The sequence below is a fragment of the Dendronephthya gigantea genome, unplaced genomic scaffold (genome assembly GCF_004324835.1).
Source record: "Dendronephthya gigantea isolate DGI-Jeju-01 unplaced genomic scaffold, DenGig_1.0 000281F, whole genome shotgun sequence".
NCBI classification, from domain to species: Eukaryota; Metazoa; Cnidaria; class Anthozoa; order Malacalcyonacea; family Nephtheidae; genus Dendronephthya; species Dendronephthya gigantea.
Genome location: NW_021163291.1, coordinates 26,391 through 44,434, shown reverse-complemented (window position 1 = coordinate 44,434; position 18,044 = coordinate 26,391). Strand labels below are relative to the sequence as shown.

Sequence of the window (18,044 nt, the reverse complement as noted above, 5' to 3'; positions counted from 1 at the left end):
GAATGTGAAAATAAAAACTCGCTTAAGCGTGGATTATATTATAGGCGTAGCTACAATATTAACTCGTATTATTGTATTTCATATAACGTCATACATTCAAGTGGTCTAAGGCTAAGAGCGCTTTCCTTTAAAGGGACTGAGCGGCTAAAATGGGAAACCGGTCGTATTTTGAATTAAAATACAGTATTTCGTTAAGAATAAAGCAGTGAAACTCCATTTTCCGTCCTATACAGATGAAAATAACAATATACTTAAATGCATAGTTCTTGAAGTCAAAGTGGCCATAGTCAAAGTAATGGTTTATTATGAATACGCCTATTAATAGCAATGATGTAGAATTACAGTGTAATTATTAAGATAACACCATTGTGTCAGTGGACAACTTAAGATCCACGATCTCTCAATGAAGACGACATCTAATAATGATTGAATAAGACGAGTGTTACCACTCAGTTTATTATATCCTGTCGACTGTATAAAAATGTATAGGTCTGTACAATTACAGATATTCAAATTAAAAGAAATTTTCTCGGTGTTAAACTGTTTATCTTTAAAAGTTATTTAAGCTGTTAGAACTTTAGCAACCATTGTCGCAGAGTTCTTTCAATTACCACCACTCCCTACGAGTAGGAGTTGAAAGCTAAGAACACTAACTGTATTTTATTTCTAGTTTCTAAACTCAAAAACACATAGCGTATAATTGAAAACCTGGGAGCTCAGAGTCCTGAGAGCTTCCAGTTTCCCCTTCATTCAGTTTTTACATTGATAGTACTCATGGGTACTTCATTTAGATGAGTGTATTGAGCATCGTCATTTTCTTCCTTCCCAGTCCACTTGAGAGAAGTGTAAGTCGCCTGCTCATCATTTATCTCATCATAATTCCCTGGATCATCGATTACGTTTTCGTCGTTGGTTGGTTTCTTCTCCACGTTTGTCTCAGAGTTTAATGATTTGGCGCGATTACAATAAATCAGAAAAGCAATGATTAAAAGTGAAATGAAAAGCAGGATTGATAACACTATAATTCCAGCAACATAATTTCCTGAAATGCAAGCCGTGATTATTGTGTTAGAGGAAAAAAAGTTTAATTATTTTCGCAAAATGAATATAAACATATTTTTCTATTCATGTATAGTTTACCTGTTTCTTTTAATTTTTCGACTGAAATTGTATAAGTGGCAGTGCTTTGAAATCGATCTTTGATATGACAAATGTATTTTCCAAAACTTGATTGGTCTTTCATTGATGCAACGAGCAGAGAACTACGATAAGGCACGTCTTTCTCCACAAAACTTTTCAGTGGCTTCTGATCTTTTTCCCAACTGAGAGTAATCGGTGGTTCACCTTGAGCAGAACACAACAAGTTGACAAGATCACCTTCCTTTGCCATTACGTCACCACTGGACATGTTGGTTAACTCACGAGGACCGCCTTGGAAAACGAACACGGGAAAATTGATATAAAAACGTTTCAAAACGCCTCATAAAAAAGTGCAATAAAGACAAACTCAATGCTTTCTCTTTCAGTAGGAATAGTCATGCCTTATTCTCTGAATAATAATAACAGTACATACATTTTTACTAAAAATTCGTAGTATTTTCAGAGATGTTAATATAAAATCAATTGAGTCATAATATCGCTGTAAGAATTATAATCTTTTTGACGATAAATTAATAAGATATTCACCTGCGTATTCATTTGTTTTTAAAGCAAGACTCCAGTCTGTGGAGTAAACATCGTCCTGTGATAAATTAGATAAGGATTGTTTAGTTCATGTCTCGTTTTATGTGTGTTACTATCCTTTTGAATGCTGCAAGTTTTCAGTTTTCACACCTTTTTATTCAGAATAATCCTTTGAAAGATCCTATAACTAGTACCAGGTTCCAACGGACCATTGTAATAATTACTAGAGGTAGTTGAACTTCCTAATGTTGCATCACTTCTATTCCTACCATCACCAAGTATGAATTTGTTTTCAACAACACTGCTGGATGAAAATACAGCAGCAATATAAGGTTTATGGTCAGGTGATCTTCTTGCCTCAGCGTACGTCACTAGTTCATTGTTGTCATAACTATCAGTTGATCGTCGTTCTTGATCTTCGTCCTTAAATTTCAGGGCTACCACGTAAAAATATCTACAAACAAATCCAGTGCAGCATTGAAATTAAAACTACTATTTCGACCGTACTTTTCAAAGACTGACAAAGCAAAAACGTACGAAAAATTTCCAGGAGGAATCTGCAATGTGAAAGTTAATGTTGTGGATGTTCGAGTTGTGGTCACCTCTGGTTGTTCTAAATATGAATAAAAATTACAATTAGAACAGTTTACCCGGTGTAATATCTTCTGATAAAACTCTTCATCAACATACAATGAATTACACAATAGAATTATGAACGTGAATGTTATGATTGTTATCTCTTACCACACGGCTTCGTAAAAGACCTGACAGTGTAATCACATTGATATTCAAAGTAAAGATATTTTCTCCATCCAAGACACAGATCATCAGAGAACAAGGTTTCATCCACAGTTATTTTACACTCATGTTGACCATCACATTGTTTCTTAACAAGACATGTTACATCAACTGTACAACTATAATCATCACTCAAACCACATGTCTTTGAGTCAGACAATCCACGGTAAGATGCAGTCTTGACCACCATGAACTGATCTTTAGGACAAGTGACATTCTCTGTTGTTTTTCCATAACATGTCACTGAACCTTGATAAGGATAACACGAAATGTTAATCGCGATCGAAACTTAAAAAGATGCAGTGAGTTTGCATGTCCACTTGGTTTGAGAATATATAATTAGGTTCTGAGCACTTCTTCTCTTTACTGTTGAATACATTTCTCAGACAACTCTATCAAGCAGAAAGATCGTACCGGCAGGAAAGAAATTTACCAAAATTAAAACGTTTATTCTTCCCGTCTTCACAGCTTGTGGTCGTTTTTAGGTATCCATCAGGGTCTGCACACCTGTCTGCAGAATTAAATTTCCCACGTAAACCTCCCCAAGAGGTTTGTTTTATAACCCGGTGGTCAGCACAGGCAGATGATTCTATAGCTCCTTTGTTTGGCGGAACGTAGACGTAAAACATTTCATCTTCATGATCCTTATTATATATAGCAAGACATCCTTGTCGTTTCAAATTCAACATAGCGCCATTATCACGAAACCGAAACTGAGCAGCTGGATCCAGACAGTTGTGGGAGAGTTCAAGAAAAGATACGCTGCCCCAGCTCGAGCGGTTTGAATGTATTTGTGCTGTGTCATAGATACACTTTCCTGTCTTCACATGTTTCACAAAGAAACCAGCAACACCTGAAACACAGCATAAAAAGTAATACCAAAAAACAGTACTGTAGTACAGAAAAATATCTCATTTCTGTTTTCATTCATTATTTTCGTGAAAAATAATTAGCAAGCTGGAGTTTCAACCTTAATATTTAACGAAACTTTTTCCTGTGATTTCAACTAAAAACTTGAAAAGGTTGCAAATATTGGAAAATCTTGATAAAGAGTTTTGAATTTACCTTCAATTTGGTGGGGGTTAATCTGTGTTACGTACTCGCTTTAGCAACAAATGTGGTTACTTTTCTCAAGATAGTTTTAACGAGGTGAACAGACAGAACGATAAACATTAATCAACCAGCATCTATAGTATACCAGACTACAGGTGGTATAGATACCTATCGCAACATTTCAAAGCGCTAGCGGGTAAATTTACCATACTTTCGGGTATTAAGCCGATGCGTTAGTTTTAGACAAGAGTCTATAGCGATTAATCCCATGTCATTGGTAGTTTTGCAAATGTATAGCAGCGATGCTTAATAGTGAAATTTATTTAATATTTGTTCCAAACCTAACAAGCATGATAACGGAAGTGCAGCAAAACCCATGTTGATTAATTAGATTGTTATAGTGTAGCAATAGGTTGATAAACGATCTTGTATTTTTTTTTCGACCTCGAACGAATTCCGACTTCCATGAAGCTTTGTTGTGACAAGCTCTTTTATTACGAATCTCCAGTCGGATTCATTCACAGAGACGAATTCTCGAGCACTTGACTAATATATTGGTCAACATATTGTCAAGAAATTATTTACCATTAATCATACATGCATTGTAACGTTTTTTTTTCTATGTTATCACAGTTCCACTTTTATTGTGTTTGTAATTGATATTATGTAAGGACATTACAATTAGATATCTTTTATATTTGAAGTAAATTTTGTATATAGCATTATCTCATCCAAAGAAAGCGGATATTCATATACTTCGCTCTAGCGTACGAAGTAAACTAACAGTCTACTAACTACCTTGGATATAGGTGATCAAGTATATTACAACCATCCATGTTGAGTACCATCTGCAACAACGCGAAAACATCTTTCAACTTATGCAACTATATATAAATCCCAATAAAAATGTGAAAAAAAACTCGCTAAAGAGTGAGAAATATTGTAATACAATTATATTTGCTTATGAGTTTCATGTGACGTCATAGGTTCATGGTGAAACAATATATTAGGCAATAGGCGGCGGTGTCTGTAATGAGTTACCGGTTGTGACAAAGGCTTTATTCCGGTTTCAACGTTTGTGAGACTTCCACGTATGGAAGTATTAATCGGCGATATTCTACGTCCAGGTATCTGCCTGCGCTCTATGGAAAAAATGATCACAGGCAATTTAACATTTAATTAATGATACTAACGTGTGAACTTGAAACATTTTTTCAATCTCTGATGAGGTGGTTAGTCACTGGTGATGTCGTATATGCCACACCCCTACGTAGTTAATTGAAACGAAATATTGCATTCAAGCACCTTATACGACGTATCTCACTGGAACTTGCAATATATCGCAGGCTCGACAACAGGCGTTGTTTGGTCTTTGGATTCGCCTAATTTGCTACACTCAGTGATTTGCCACATTTGTGTCAATTCGTGTGTCTGATTACACTGATTGTGCACTGATCAAATAACTACCATTTTCTCCAAATTTAGTATCAATATAAACCACTACGGAATGGCTTCAGAGTAAGTACGATTGTGAAACGGTTTATTTTCCATATAAATCGTTAGAAATGAATTGTTACTATAATATTGTGTTGATTGTTGTAAGAATATTAATTATTAGTCTACCGAGTGCATATAAAGATTACAATGACATCTTTCATAAATTTTAATATCTATAGTGACACGTTGCATCTGTAGTTTTGTTTATTTTATAGTATATTCTGATAATATTTTAGTTTGTACTAGCGATTGTTTTAAACATTGCTTTATAAATGTTTGGAATGATCTAGATTTTATGATTTTAGATAGAACCTTCTGTATTAATCACATATATTATATATTAATTTAATACTGTGGAAAATTTTTCTTTATATAAATCATATATTGTTTGCTATATGGTCTTCTAAGTTCTATCACTTTACACATGATGTACTTAACACTTTGACCCAAATTAAAACCTTGATTTTATCTAATCTTTGATCCTAATCTAGGTGACATATGTGTATGATAGCTTAGAATACTGGAACAATTGATATTTGCTGTCTATGCATTGCTTTTGTGTGCACATATGCTTGTAAGCCATTTCAAAAATAAATATCCTCAAATATCCCAAATACTTTAGATTCAAACCACATCCACAGGCTTCCCAAATTGCCACCAGACTCTGGAATGCTGATAAAAATAGACTGACCCCGGGTGTTGATTATGACCTTGACCTTCAGGGGTACACTAAGAGTTACCAAAGAACAGATCGAGCTGAAAACCCACTTTTTAGCTGGGTGAAACCTGATGTTTTTGAAAGGCCTACATATAAAGGTGATCTAATCTATTTATCATGAATTTGTACGTGAATAAAAACACTATGTGTATAACTGAAAAGATGAAATATTACTTTTACACAGCCTTTATTGCATTACTGGATAACTATGAACGTGACACAGGCCTTGCAGAAATTGTCACCCAGGAGGAAATCAATGAGAATCGAAGGTTTATTGATCTCATCATGCAAACTGAACCAATGAAAATTGCCCATGAAGTATTAGCCAAGTATAAAAAATCTCCACCAGATGTTCCAGGTTTTAAGCATCAGCTTTATCAGATCTGGTTTGAGCTGTACTCAAGAACCAAAGGAAATAGGTAATCATACAGATTATTCAGCAAAAACACAGAAATACATATGTGATTGAAATAGGCAATTAAAAAAGTACACAACATGATGTTTTTTATCAACAGTATTAATTATTAAACTGTGAAGGATTTTTTTGCATTTTTGGCCATGTAGATCATTGTAGAGTATGTTAATTGTATTATTTTTCATCATTTTATGTGGTTAGAAATAAAGATTCATCTGGATTTGAACACGTTTTTGTTGGGGAAAGTCGAGCGAAGGAAGTAATCGGCTTTCATAACTGGATTCAGTTTTATCTTCAAGAGAAGCGAGGAAATGTTGATTACCAGGGCTATATTAGAGGTCGAGGATGTCGTGGGGTAAGATTGATAGTTTGTTTTCTAGAAATCTTTATACTGATGTGCACCACCAATACATGTACGTCCACTTGGACCTTGGTAACTTACGTCGGTGATTTTTCCCAATTTTATCTATAGATGTGTATTCTAAAAGTACGATCTTTTGTTTGGTCGCGCAATGGCATTGACAGTGTTATTTTTCAGAATGATGACATGCAGTATAAAAGTGAAGACTGACAAGTATCTCTCTAACAACTTCACTTCGTTTTCTTTGTAGAAACCAAGTGAGGATACTCATTTGATTACGATTCAGTTTCAATGGAAAGATCAAGTTAAACCAATGGGGAGTTCATTCATAGGAACCAGCCCGGAATTCGAGGTTGCATTGTATACAGTTTGTTTGTTGATGGACTCGTCTGGCAGTACGAGCCTTGAGATGGAAGACATGGATCTTACGATAACCACTCATCGCTTCATTGGACGAGGATCGAATAACAGAGAAAAACATTTCATCGCTTCTTCGTTTCCAAAAGCTATGTGAAATGATGCAATATTCCGTTCAATGCTTCTGTGGAAGTTCAGAATACAGAAATTTCAAATAAATGCGCGATATTCATATTTTTATCTTCGTCGAATCAACGCAGTTTGTATTTTATTACATATTTTAATAAATGGCAACGTGGCAATGAAAATGTGTTTTTATATCAATCTAAGAATATTTAATATAAAATTAAAATGAAACTTCTTTGTGTTTCCTCCAATTTTCGATACTCTAAAATTCAGTAATCGGCAAATGAAGGGGTCGCCGGAAGATTTAAATCACGTGTTTTATCCCAATACATCTGCATCATTCTTAACGAGCCAGGCCAAGCCCCATCCCTGGGCCCTCAGACATTATAATAGCACCTGTTTTGAAGTAGAACAAACCATTTTCTCGGTATGTTCTCTACAAACATATACGAGAAGTTCGCGCTGCCTCTGAGTCAAAACACGTACACTGTACTCATTATTTCAATACTTTTCCACGTTGTTTGTGGAGTGATATCAATCAGCGGTAATTTGCTAGTTCTACTGGTCTATGGAAAACGTCTTCACGGCCGTGAGACGCGGAGACCACCGGATTTGCTCGTTGCAAATCTGGCCGTTTCAGATGTGGCTGTTGGCTTGTTTCTTCTTCCTCTTATGATCGTAACAGATATTTTTATTGCACTGGGCCACGTTTTATTCCTTCGTGCTGTATTGGAATCTCTGTTTATGCCACTTCTCTCCACAGTCTCGATATGGACCGTGCTAGGAGCGAGTGTGGATCGTTTTATTTCGATAAAATGGCCGCAGAGTTATAAAACTACCCTATACCGTACACGAGTGTACAAGTGGATCTGTTTTACCTGGATCTATGCCTCAACATGGATCTGGTTTCCATTTCTTCCAGGTAATGGAACAAACCATTTCGCTACTTATATTATTTGATTTCACAGTTTTTCAAAAGAATTACATGTAGATGGTTTTCAGATCTTCTGACACTTCTGATTCTTTGGGGTGGGGATATTAATATATTCATGTTCGCATGCCGCAGAAAATAAAAATTACTCATTTACTCTAGCTCTCTCTCTTAGTTATTCTAGCTCTCTCTCTTAGTTATTCTAGCTCTCTCTCTTAGTTATTCTAGCTCTCTCTCTTAGTTATTCTAGCTCTCTCTCTTAGTTATTCTAGCTCTCTCTCTTAGTTATTCTAGCTCTCTCTCTTAGTTATTCTAGCTCTCTCTCTTAGTTATTCTAGCTCTCTCTCTTAGTTATTCTAGCTCTCTCTCTTAGTTATTCTAGCTCTCTCTCTTAGTTATTCTAGCTCTCTCTCTTAGTTATTCTAGCTCTCTCTCTTAGTTATTCTAGCTCTCTCTCTTAGTTACTCTAGCTCTGGTTTCTGCCAAAGTATAATTTTAGGATTAAGCATTTGAATGATTTAAATAATTATGTTATTCATCGAGTATCACCTCGCCTGTATCATATTTCTACTTTATATATTTCATAATGCAAATAACTAATTCATTCGCACTGATTATTTTTTAAATGCTTAATTACTCCTGTGCTATTCAGATCATATGGTAATTTTAGGATTCATCGAGAGAGAAAAGTATCAGTCTACATTCTGTATCTTGCATCATTAAATTCATTCTTGGGGTCCAATTTATGTTCAGTTAAGGTTAGTTTCCATTCAGGAAAATTCTCCTTTGGATCGGACAGGACAGGAAAGTTTCCTTTGTGTAAACGACGCCTGAGAACTTACCGACAAAGGAAATTTTCCTGTCCGTTCCGATCCAAAGGAGATTTTTCCTGAATGGAAACTAGCCTTTAGAGTTATCGTGATTATTTGGACACGACAGGAAGTCAGGAATGATCAGTAGACCGCGAATCTCAGACCATAAGTATCTTAATATACTGAGCCGGTGTCGTTTGAGTCTACTGCATAAAACTAAAACGATGATCATTATTGTCATGTTAATCATTAATGTACGTTTCCAGGTGTTTTTGGCAAATACATTATAATGATTCGCGCATTTGTTGGCTTCGGCGTGGCCTGTGCTATCATCTGCAGTTGGATCGCGATCTATTATGAGCTACGTAAAATAAGAAAGAGAGTCGGCACCGCCGCGGTCAATCACAGAATGTGGCACCATGGCGTGCAGAAGAAAGTGGCTAAGATGTTCTTCTGTGTTATGATAAGTTTATACGCTTGCTACACTCCTCTGTGGATCCGAGCAATCGCACATGGTTTTAAGGCTTTAAATTATCCAGAGTATGAAATCATTGCTGTCTCGCTGATCCTCGCTAATTCTGCCATAAATCCTATCATATACAGTTTTACCAATAGGGTATTTCGCTCTGAGCTTTTTGGCCGCAACTCGCCATAAAAATGAAGAAGTGACGGTGAAATTAGAGGACTTTCGAATGTCGGACTGTGCAATGAGTCTCAATGCAAAGTCCGACATCCCGTAATTCCTGAATGAGAATACGAGAATATCTACACAGGAAGACATTCCTGGAAAGATCCTTTCGAAGTGTTCTCATGGCAACTATAACACTGAAAAATCTCCCCTGTACAAACTTACACATCACTGACAAGTAGATCTTAAGCCTGGTTCCGACATCCGCGATGTATTATTCATTTGTTATTTTAAATGACGAAGAAAATTTATTCAAAGCTATTCAAAATAACAAAGCACACGTTATTCATCAATGATCACCGACAATACTCACAATAGCCATTGTACTGAAGATGTGCACTTTGCATAGATAGTATAAATCATTATACACGAATATGATAATATTATTATAAGAACTGAACTACATAATATTATAATTATTGAACTATGATTAGCAACTATATCATTGCACACGAAAATGTTTCACAACTTTTCTCTGTGTTCAAATATTCAAATACTGAACTCAGCTCTTAAAGCGTCTGAAAACAGACGGGTGGTTTATTTAATCCCAATTCTAAAGGAGTAATTAAAGCTCCCCAAACTCTCAGGGAGCCAAAGCAAAAACGTATTCTAGTTCGTGAAGTTATTCACCAGATTGTGTATTTGTTGTACATGGCGTATTGCCATGCCTCCTCCCCGTCTTCGTGGAAGATATTCTGAACTCCGTTTGGTATCTCTGGTTGTCGACAGAAGTACGCTTGCACGGCAACATACACAGAAGTAAGTGCTCCAAATATCGCGATCTCCAGTAAAACCATTGATGCAGTACGACAAAAACCTTGTTGTCCTGTTTCCCCTCAAGGCTCAAACTATATTGCAATTGAAACAAAAATTAGTTTTAAAATTATTGTTTTAAACTGCAGTCTTGTTAATAGCGCTTGACAGACTGGTGTTTCATGAATGCTACTTTGACACTACAGGCTGGCAGATATAGCTATGCCTATGGTACCTGTTGTGGTTATGTAAATTATCGTTGTTTGTGCACTTATAATGCATGATCTTAAAAGCAATATTTGCGAGCTTCTTTGAGTATGATTCAATGATGCGAGGTTCAGTTGTCGATAACCATGAACTGTTTACGAAACCGAGGGCAGTTCTGAATGGTGCCACAGACTGCCACTGTTTAGAAGAATGCAAACATATGTGGGGATATTACTACAAGCAAAACATCGCCTGTAAAAATGAGCAATTCTGACATGCTGTAAACCTTGGCCAAACTTTAAATTTAGATTACATTGGGTTTTCCCAAGGTTTTATAGATTCAGCTTATATTGTCTGCTTATATTGTCTGCAAGAGATGCTCACATTAGTACAGTTCACTGTGTACTAGCTACTAAGCAGAGTAGCAGACTCGTCTCTGAAATTCTCCTAATGCTAATTGTAGTTCACATCCGGTTTTACCGAGAAACGTGTAACACGAGGCTTACGGTTGACTGACTCGAGTGACTTCTAAAGTCCACACAAACAAATTCGAAGCTGGCTTTGTTTATTGAAATATCAGTTTTATAATAAAATTGCTTCACTTTGCTGCGAAAAATAAAAAGCTCGGGTTTTTATAATGGTAAAGCAACATACTGTGCGGTTGACTGTTGAAAATCAGTCTGGTTTTGCAATGAAATTTAAGGGTGATTGGTTTGATAGTGGTCGCTTAGCAGACACGTATAAATGGCCTCAGAATGTAGCAGATGGCAGACATATGGATATCTTAAGTTACGAAAGAGACAACTCCCTGGCTGGCTGCAGTGGCTACACCAGTTATGACATCAATGGTACAACCATTACGTTTGCTTTCAGCAATCCGACCTCAGGGAAGAATAAGCTGGGGGTTGGCGTTGGAGGCAAGGCGGTTTGGCAAGAAATGAGTCATCATGATTATGACGAATTTACTCTCCATGTTCCTGTGTGTTCCGTCACGTTACGGTTTGTTTGCAAGTGCACTGGCTCCACAACCAATCATGCTACAGTTAATATTTATCACACTTAAATTTAATGACGTGTGATTTCAGTCATCGACTCAAATGAATTTGGACATCTCCAGTTTGTTAATCAGTTGGTTGTAAGAAGACGATCATTATTGATGACTTAGTTTGTACTAAACTTGTTGTTAATTAAATGTATGTGTGGACATGACTATAATTCGTCAGAAACTTACTCGTATTTATTTTAGATGCACAAATTATATCAACTGTGACTGAGACAGGGATTGTTTCAAAACCCTAAAAGAATATCAAAACACTAAAATTTCTCGCTAAAAACACTTAAAAAACGTTTAGGCGTTTAAATCTTGTCATTTCCAAGCGTGTGCTTTATTAGTCGTTTTCTATGCATTTACTTGTTAGGGACCGCCTCCCGAGACCAGGAAAAGCTTAAATACGTTAAATTTATCTTCGCTCTCAAGGCTTGCCACTGTAGCTGATTCGTCTATGACGCTAGGCGTGTGGCATACAGCCCACTCTGTTTCTCACTGAGACGTAACGGTTAGGTGCACATACATCATGGTCTGGGGGCCGTAGTGCATCTCCCCCTTAGACGGCCGTTAAGATGTGAGTTATGGGGGGGAGTTCTTCCTATAGCAACTGTCCTTGCACCTTTCGTAGTTGTAATCTATGCTGGTATATCGCAGCTGGTTGTAATATCACCGGTTAGATTGTGGCATAGAGCTGGATGATCTCTTTTGCGTGTTTTTACGTTCTTTCCAACTTTTTTTTTTGCCGTGCTTTCCAAATTTTTCTTTTACAAACAAAACAAATACTGGTATTAAACATATATGAACCGGATATGGTTCGAAAAAAAAATTATAACGACTAAAAACCACCTTAATTACCCCTGAATACTCTCCACAGTCTCTGCATCGCTGAATCTCTGAAAGAAACAATAGCAGAGATCATTCATAAACATCAAACATTTATTATCAGCATTTTCATGAACCTTGAAGCAGTAAAACAGCAAAAAAGACATTCAGATAGTCAACTCTGCATTCTCGTTAGTGCCTTTTCGTTAGTGCCTTCTCGTTAGTGCCTTTTCGTTAGTGCCTGTACGCTGTTTTCCGGCGTTTTTGGTCAAGTCCGCCCGAAAACGTCTTTTTCGACCATGGTCGAGTCCGCCGGAAAATAGCGTATTCAAGTAATTCAACCATGGTCGAGTTCGTCGGAAAATGGCGTATTCGACCATGGTTGAGTTCGCCGGAAAATGGCGTATTCGACCATGGTCGAGTGATCTTCACAGTGTTAGTCCTCCTAATAATCCCATGTTTTTGCTTTGTTCTCCTTGGAATGAGAACAACGAAGCACTAGCAATTTCTAAACAATTATTGTTTTTCTTCGGAAACGATGAATATTTCATTAAATATTTTGTAAAACAAAAACAACCAACTAATTATTTCATTCGAAAGTTAATCGACCATGGTCGAGTTCGCCGGAAAATGACGTATTCGACCATGGTTGAGTCCGCCGGAAAACACTAAAATTTCTAAAAGAATATCAAATTTCTCGCTAAAATCACTTCAAAAACGTTCAGGCGTTTAAATCTTGACATTTCCAAGCATGTGCATTATTAGTCGTTTTCTATACATATACTTGTTAGAGACCGCCTCCCGAGACCAGGAAAAGCTTAAATACGTTAAATTTATCTTCGCTCTCAAGGCTTGCCACTGTAGCTGATTCGTCTATGACGCGCTAGGCGTGTGGCATACAGCCCACTCTGTTTCTCACTGAGACGTAACGGTTAGGTGCACATACATCATGGTCTGGGGGCCGTAGTGCATCTCCCCCTTAGGCGGCCGTTAAGATGTGAGTTATGGGGGGGAGTTCTTCCTATAGCAACTGTCCTTGCACCTTTCGTAGTTGTAATCTATGCTGGTATATCGCAGCTGGTTGTAATATCACCGGTTAGATTGTGGCATAGAGCTGGATGATCTCTTTTGCGTGTTTTTACGTTCTTTCCAACTTTTTTTTTTGGCGTGCTTTCCAAATTTTTCTTTTACAAACAAAACAAATACTGGTATTAAACATGTATGGACCGGATATGGTTCGAAAAAAAAATTATAACAACTAAAAACCACCTTAATTACCCCTGAATACTCTCCCCAGTCTCTGCATCGCTGAATCTCTGAAAGAAACAATAGCAGAGACCATTCATAAACATCAAACATTTATTATCAGCATTTTCATCAACCTTACAGCAGTAAAACAGCAACAAAGACATTCAGACAGTCAACTCTGCATTCTCGTTAGTGCCTTCAGCCCGAGAACTGTCGATCAACAGTCTGGATAAATCACCTGGCATTCCCTGCGAGTTTTCAAACAGTCAGCGGGGGGGGGGGTGAGTAGTCAGGGGGGGCGTTGAGTAGGAGAGGGCACGAGTAGCAGCACGCATTGACATATGCATGGTCTTCGACAATATACCATAGACAAAAGAGAGATAGATTGATTTTATATTCAGTTTATTTATTTGTAATCCCTATTTTTTCTTGGTTTTTAGTTCGTTTTGATTCGAGTTCTTGTTCTCGTTCTTTATCTAACTGTTCAATATTTGTTTTAGTTTCATTCTCTATATCTTCCAGAAGTTTCTTTTTCCATTGTTCCTCGATCACCGCTCGTAGTTCAAGATTCTGCCGGGTGTTGTAATCTGCTCTGGGCTCAAAACAGGCGTTCGAAAGATTTATGTCTTGCCTATAAAAAATGGAGAAAATATAACACATAGTGTTTCACTTTTCACTGTTTCTGCTATACAATAGCCTTTCAATGTTGGCATATGATGCACACTTAAAGATTTTCATTTTTCGTTACCTCAATGTCGGTTTTTTATGTCCCTCAGGATGACCTGGTGGTTGGATCTTTCTGCTTGTTGTCTCAGTTCGACGTTGCTGCGAGCGTGTCGGATGAACGTGTGGTGTATGTGTTTGAGCGGGAATAACTTGATATTGAGGGATCTGTGTTAAAGCTGATGCAAGTCGGGTGGTCCACAGTGATGAAGGTATGTCATCTTTGGTAAACTTTCTTGCAAGCTCCGTTTCAGCCTGTAGTCAACATATGCTGGTAAATTTTATATTCTTGATTTGTCATGTCCAAAAACACAACAGTGGCAACAGAACAGCCCAGTTTCATACGTGTCGGAAGGCAACATACATTACCTTTGCTATTTTCATTGCCTCAAGAACACGCAGTTCGCTCTCAGTAGTTTGACGTTGCATTAGTGAAGACCAAGCAGCGTTGGTCACGCCATCCTTAGTGGCGTCATTTCTATAGTAACGACATATCTGTACCAGGCTCTTCACGGCCCCGTAACGGACTTTCCAGCTCTCCTTGTTGTCATCTAAAATGATAAAAATATATTTATTTTCCTCTTAAGCCATGAGTTTGGGTCAAAATGTGTGTGGTTTGTGTTCATTGGGAAACCGGGAAACCTTCCCAAAGTCACTTACCATATTGTAGAAATCCAATCAAGCCGCAGTTTGGTTTCACTTCACGTCTATTTCTCTCCTCTGTGCCTACAATCGAGATTTTCTGTACTTCTGCGCATTTTCCGTTCAAACAAACTGTTGTCAGACATTCACAAAATGTGTAAACCAGTTCCCAAGGCCAGCCATGACGTCTTTTTGGTCGGGTAGCCATTGTGAAAGAGGAAACAGGAATATCTTTGCCAGCACTTCCCCGATGCCTGCTGTAAAGTGCCGAGTCGTGAGTTTTATATGACTCAATGTTTTCTGTCGTAAACTGTTCCTGAGTTAAATCTAAACCAACAAATTCTTGCAAGGTTTCCACCAAACTCGATCTTGTGTTTTGTTCTTCATCTGACACGCGTTCATTCCTTAGAAGACTATCCCGAAATGCAGTTGAATTACGTGCCTTTTTATCTCTACAATGGAGAAAAGCTTTGATTGATAAAGTTAAAAGGGTTGAGAGCTGTCTCGTCCATTTCATTCCACAGCCAAACGAGAGCAATATCAGAAGCTGCAAATTTTTACACTTCCGTTTATAGCATGCAAACAGTCGAGTGATTACTTACGGACTGGTGGGTAAACTGGAGTAACAGGTTTCACATAAATGAGGGGCTTTTTCAAACGGTATTATCACCGGTGAGAATTCCTGTGACATGAGGCATTGGAAGGCTTTCAGAACACGCACGTTTTTACAACTGGCGTCCGCGAGAAAATAAAATGCCAAGACTACTTCCAACCTAGATTTTAATAAAGTGGATTTAGGTATATATTAGGATCATCTTGTGATGAATGCTTGTCTAAACGACATTGCTGAGTAAAACTAACCATTCTTCCTGAAGTAATCGCGTGGCACTCTCAAGTAAGTCGCACAAAACCTCACTAAGTGAACTGACATCATGATTGACAACGTGCCAAACATTAAGAGTGCACTGAAGAAAAATAGAGATGCCTTTATCATAGTCAGTTTCATCATCTTTCAGATCTTCCGCTACAGAAACTGGTTCTTCTGCAGAAACACCGTGATTAGAAACTTTATCAAACTTTGTTTTAGTCATGCTCTCTCTGTTCATTTGACTACTATCATTCATTTTCATCGTCGCGTCTTGTGGGTCTCCTTTCCGAGCCGGATCAATCCTTGATTCGTCTTGAGATAAACCCTCTTTCTTAGAATTTTTGATCATACTGCATATGATACGACCCTGGGGAAAATTGTTTAATTGTTTTACTTTTAAATCGTGTTGAAGGACAAATTATGTCACATAAATACAAAGCTTCCAAATTAATTAACTTACGGCCTCGTCAATTATGCGAACTGAAAGATATGCTCCTGGAAACTGGTCAAACGCTAAAGCTTTTTCCGAGAAACCTGAGAATCAGAGAATTGTATACAAGCTTAGTGCATTCTTAAATAACGTGATTTTTTCACAAATATTTTGTAATCGATCTACCTCTTAAATATTGTGCCAGAGACGTTTGTTGATCTTCGTATCCCTGTAAATAGAAAACACATTAAAAACTACAGAAATTTTGGTGTTTCTTAAATTGACAATCAAGAGTTTCACCTGTAACTGATCCAGGAGATAGTGACAGTAGAGTCGGATGAATACCAATCTAGTCATCTGGAATTTGAAATATGTATCAGTAGGAAAATTGAATTTGATTGCACGCTCTCTCTTGAGCTTAGGAAGGTTTGCAGTTGATCAAGTTGAGAGCGAAATAACATAATAAAGTGGAGGTGAATATAACTTAAGAATAGTCACGGGTGTATTTTATGATTGACTACCTTGAGAAGTAAAATTTCGTTGCTTCGTAATACGGATGAATTTCCTGTATTCTTCTTTAGCCAATGCACGCCACTTTTAGCGAGGTAAAATAAACTGTTCAATAAAATGCAGAAAAGACAGAGAGATCAGAAGTTAAAATTTATTATTGCTATGTTATTATACGTGCATTCCATGATTCCACCGCCGTACAGTTAACATGAGCACTTGCGTTATCTGGATGGCAATGGATTTGAAAACTTACATGCCTGAATCAAATTAACGCAACCTTATTCACCTCAAAATCTGTTCCTCGTTCATTACGGCCTGATCAAGCGAAGCTATAAGACTTTCTATACACGCTAAAGGAAAGAGTTAGAAGTCAGAGATTGCTGTTTTACGTCGTGATGCTTTTACAACACAGAAATGCAGACCTTCCTCTAGTTTGGAGCTGCGACATTGCGAAAGCAATGCCAAATCAACCCAGGCTCTTGGAAGATCAACGTGATCAGCTTCGCCAGCTTGTCTAAGGCCAGCCAATCTCTAGAGAATGAGAATTGTTCACTTTCAGATGTGAAGGATTTGGCTCAGTACGTCATATTTCCATAGGACAACGTTTCATCGCACCGGCCGTAAACCAGCGATATTTACTATAAACTACCTGCAATCGTTTTAGCATTTTCATAGCTGTATCCTCGAGCTTTTCTCTCTCCTCTTGATTACTGTCATTAAACTAAATCCAAAACAGCAGCATAGAGGAATTATTACTGCTCATGCTATACAATACGTCACTGCATAGTCCAGATGGATATACAGTTTTGGCTGATTTGAACTCATCATGCAAGTATGGACAAACTCGCGCATATATGGAACGAGATCTGACACCACATTGTATGATACGCATGTTTTTTAACTCCTACCTTGTAGACAAACTCTTCCGTCACCTCGAATGGAAGAGGTCTGGTAAAAAATAAAGAAAGAAGTTTCTAATCGTGACAAAGCTAAAGATAAAAGCAGTAAGGAGCTCTGTGAGTATCCCATCTTCTCGAATATTATAGTGGCTTGCATCTCAATGCTCAATAAACGAAAATACAAGCATAACATCTTAAAGGTATAAAATGATAGTACTTCTGTTCCGGACGTTGCTGAGCTTCGAACTTTCGTCGTGTTTCGATGTAGGCTTTCTTTGCAATCCGCTTCTCTAAATCCACTCTTTGCGTTTGAGAAATGATTCCAAACTTGTGGACAACTGGTACACGATTTATCGGCATTATTGGATGGTTTTAAATGTAATTTTCCATAAAAATATTCGAATTATCGCAAAATGTTGACAAATAAGGCCGCCATATTGTTTTTAGAGTTGTTG

At 37.4% G+C, this 18,044-nt stretch overlaps 3 protein-coding genes across 3 annotated transcripts; 1 reads left to right on the top strand and 2 right to left on the bottom strand.

The window, feature by feature from the left end:
• Positions 1-441: 441 nt before the first annotated feature.
• LOC114541340 lies at positions 442-2,962 on the bottom strand. Its single transcript, XM_028561276.1, has 7 exons — positions 2,915-2,962; positions 2,428-2,730; positions 2,221-2,296; positions 1,834-2,137; positions 1,687-1,741; positions 1,141-1,431; positions 442-1,042 (listed from the first exon to the last, which is right to left on the bottom strand). The coding sequence occupies exons 2-7, from the start codon at positions 2,669-2,671 to the stop codon at positions 747-749; spliced, it is 1,266 nt and encodes a 421-aa protein (XP_028417077.1). The 5' UTR covers positions 2,672-2,730; positions 2,915-2,962; the 3' UTR covers positions 442-746.
• Positions 2,963-5,020: 2,058 nt separating this feature from the next.
• Positions 5,021-7,149, top strand: LOC114541341 (poly(U)-specific endoribonuclease-B-like). The gene is made up of 5 exons (XM_028561277.1): positions 5,021-5,052; positions 5,654-5,847; positions 5,934-6,168; positions 6,366-6,519; positions 6,776-7,149. The coding sequence occupies exons 1-5, from the start codon at positions 5,042-5,044 to the stop codon at positions 7,037-7,039; spliced, it is 858 nt and encodes a 285-aa protein (XP_028417078.1). The 5' UTR covers positions 5,021-5,041; the 3' UTR covers positions 7,040-7,149.
• Positions 7,150-13,919: 6,770 nt separating this feature from the next.
• On the bottom strand, positions 13,920-18,017 carry LOC114541333. Its single transcript, XM_028561269.1, has 15 exons — positions 17,807-18,017; positions 17,599-17,638; positions 17,340-17,411; positions 17,113-17,221; positions 16,977-17,040; positions 16,702-16,795; positions 16,481-16,537; positions 16,367-16,409; positions 16,211-16,284; positions 15,744-16,117; positions 15,485-15,655; positions 14,901-15,334; positions 14,610-14,791; positions 14,266-14,495; positions 13,920-14,148 (listed from the first exon to the last, which is right to left on the bottom strand). The coding sequence occupies exons 1-15, from the start codon at positions 17,947-17,949 to the stop codon at positions 13,920-13,922; spliced, it is 2,316 nt and encodes a 771-aa protein (XP_028417070.1). The 5' UTR covers positions 17,950-18,017.
• Between the last annotated feature and the right edge of the window lie 27 nt (positions 18,018-18,044).

Excerpts from the sequence above, each read along its gene's own strand:
- LOC114541340 (XM_028561276.1), bottom strand. The coding sequence starts at position 2,671 with ATGGTGGTCAAGACTGCATCTTACCGTGGATTGTCTGACTCAAAGACA. Across the intron at positions 1,742-1,833 it reads GGATTATTCTGAATAAAAAG|GACGATGTTTACTCCACAGA; the intron begins GTGTGAAAACTG and ends AATTTATCACAG. Across the intron at positions 1,432-1,686 it reads AAAAACAAATGAATACGCAG|GCGGTCCTCGTGAGTTAACC; the intron begins GTGAATATCTTA and ends TCGTTTTCCAAG.
- LOC114541341 (XM_028561277.1), top strand. Across the intron at positions 5,848-5,933 it reads TGAAAGGCCTACATATAAAG|CCTTTATTGCATTACTGGAT; the intron begins GTGATCTAATCT and ends ACTTTTACACAG. Across the intron at positions 6,520-6,775 it reads GAGGTCGAGGATGTCGTGGG|AAACCAAGTGAGGATACTCA; the intron begins GTAAGATTGATA and ends TTTTCTTTGTAG.
- LOC114541333 (XM_028561269.1), bottom strand. The coding sequence starts at position 17,949 with ATGCCGATAAATCGTGTACCAGTTGTCCACAAGTTTGGAATCATTTCT. Across the intron at positions 16,796-16,976 it reads AACGAGGAACAGATTTTGAG|TTTATTTTACCTCGCTAAAA; the intron begins GTGAATAAGGTT and ends TTTATTGAACAG. Across the intron at positions 15,656-15,743 it reads CGATTACTTCAGGAAGAATG|GTTGGAAGTAGTCTTGGCAT; the intron begins GTTAGTTTTACT and ends ATTAAAATCTAG.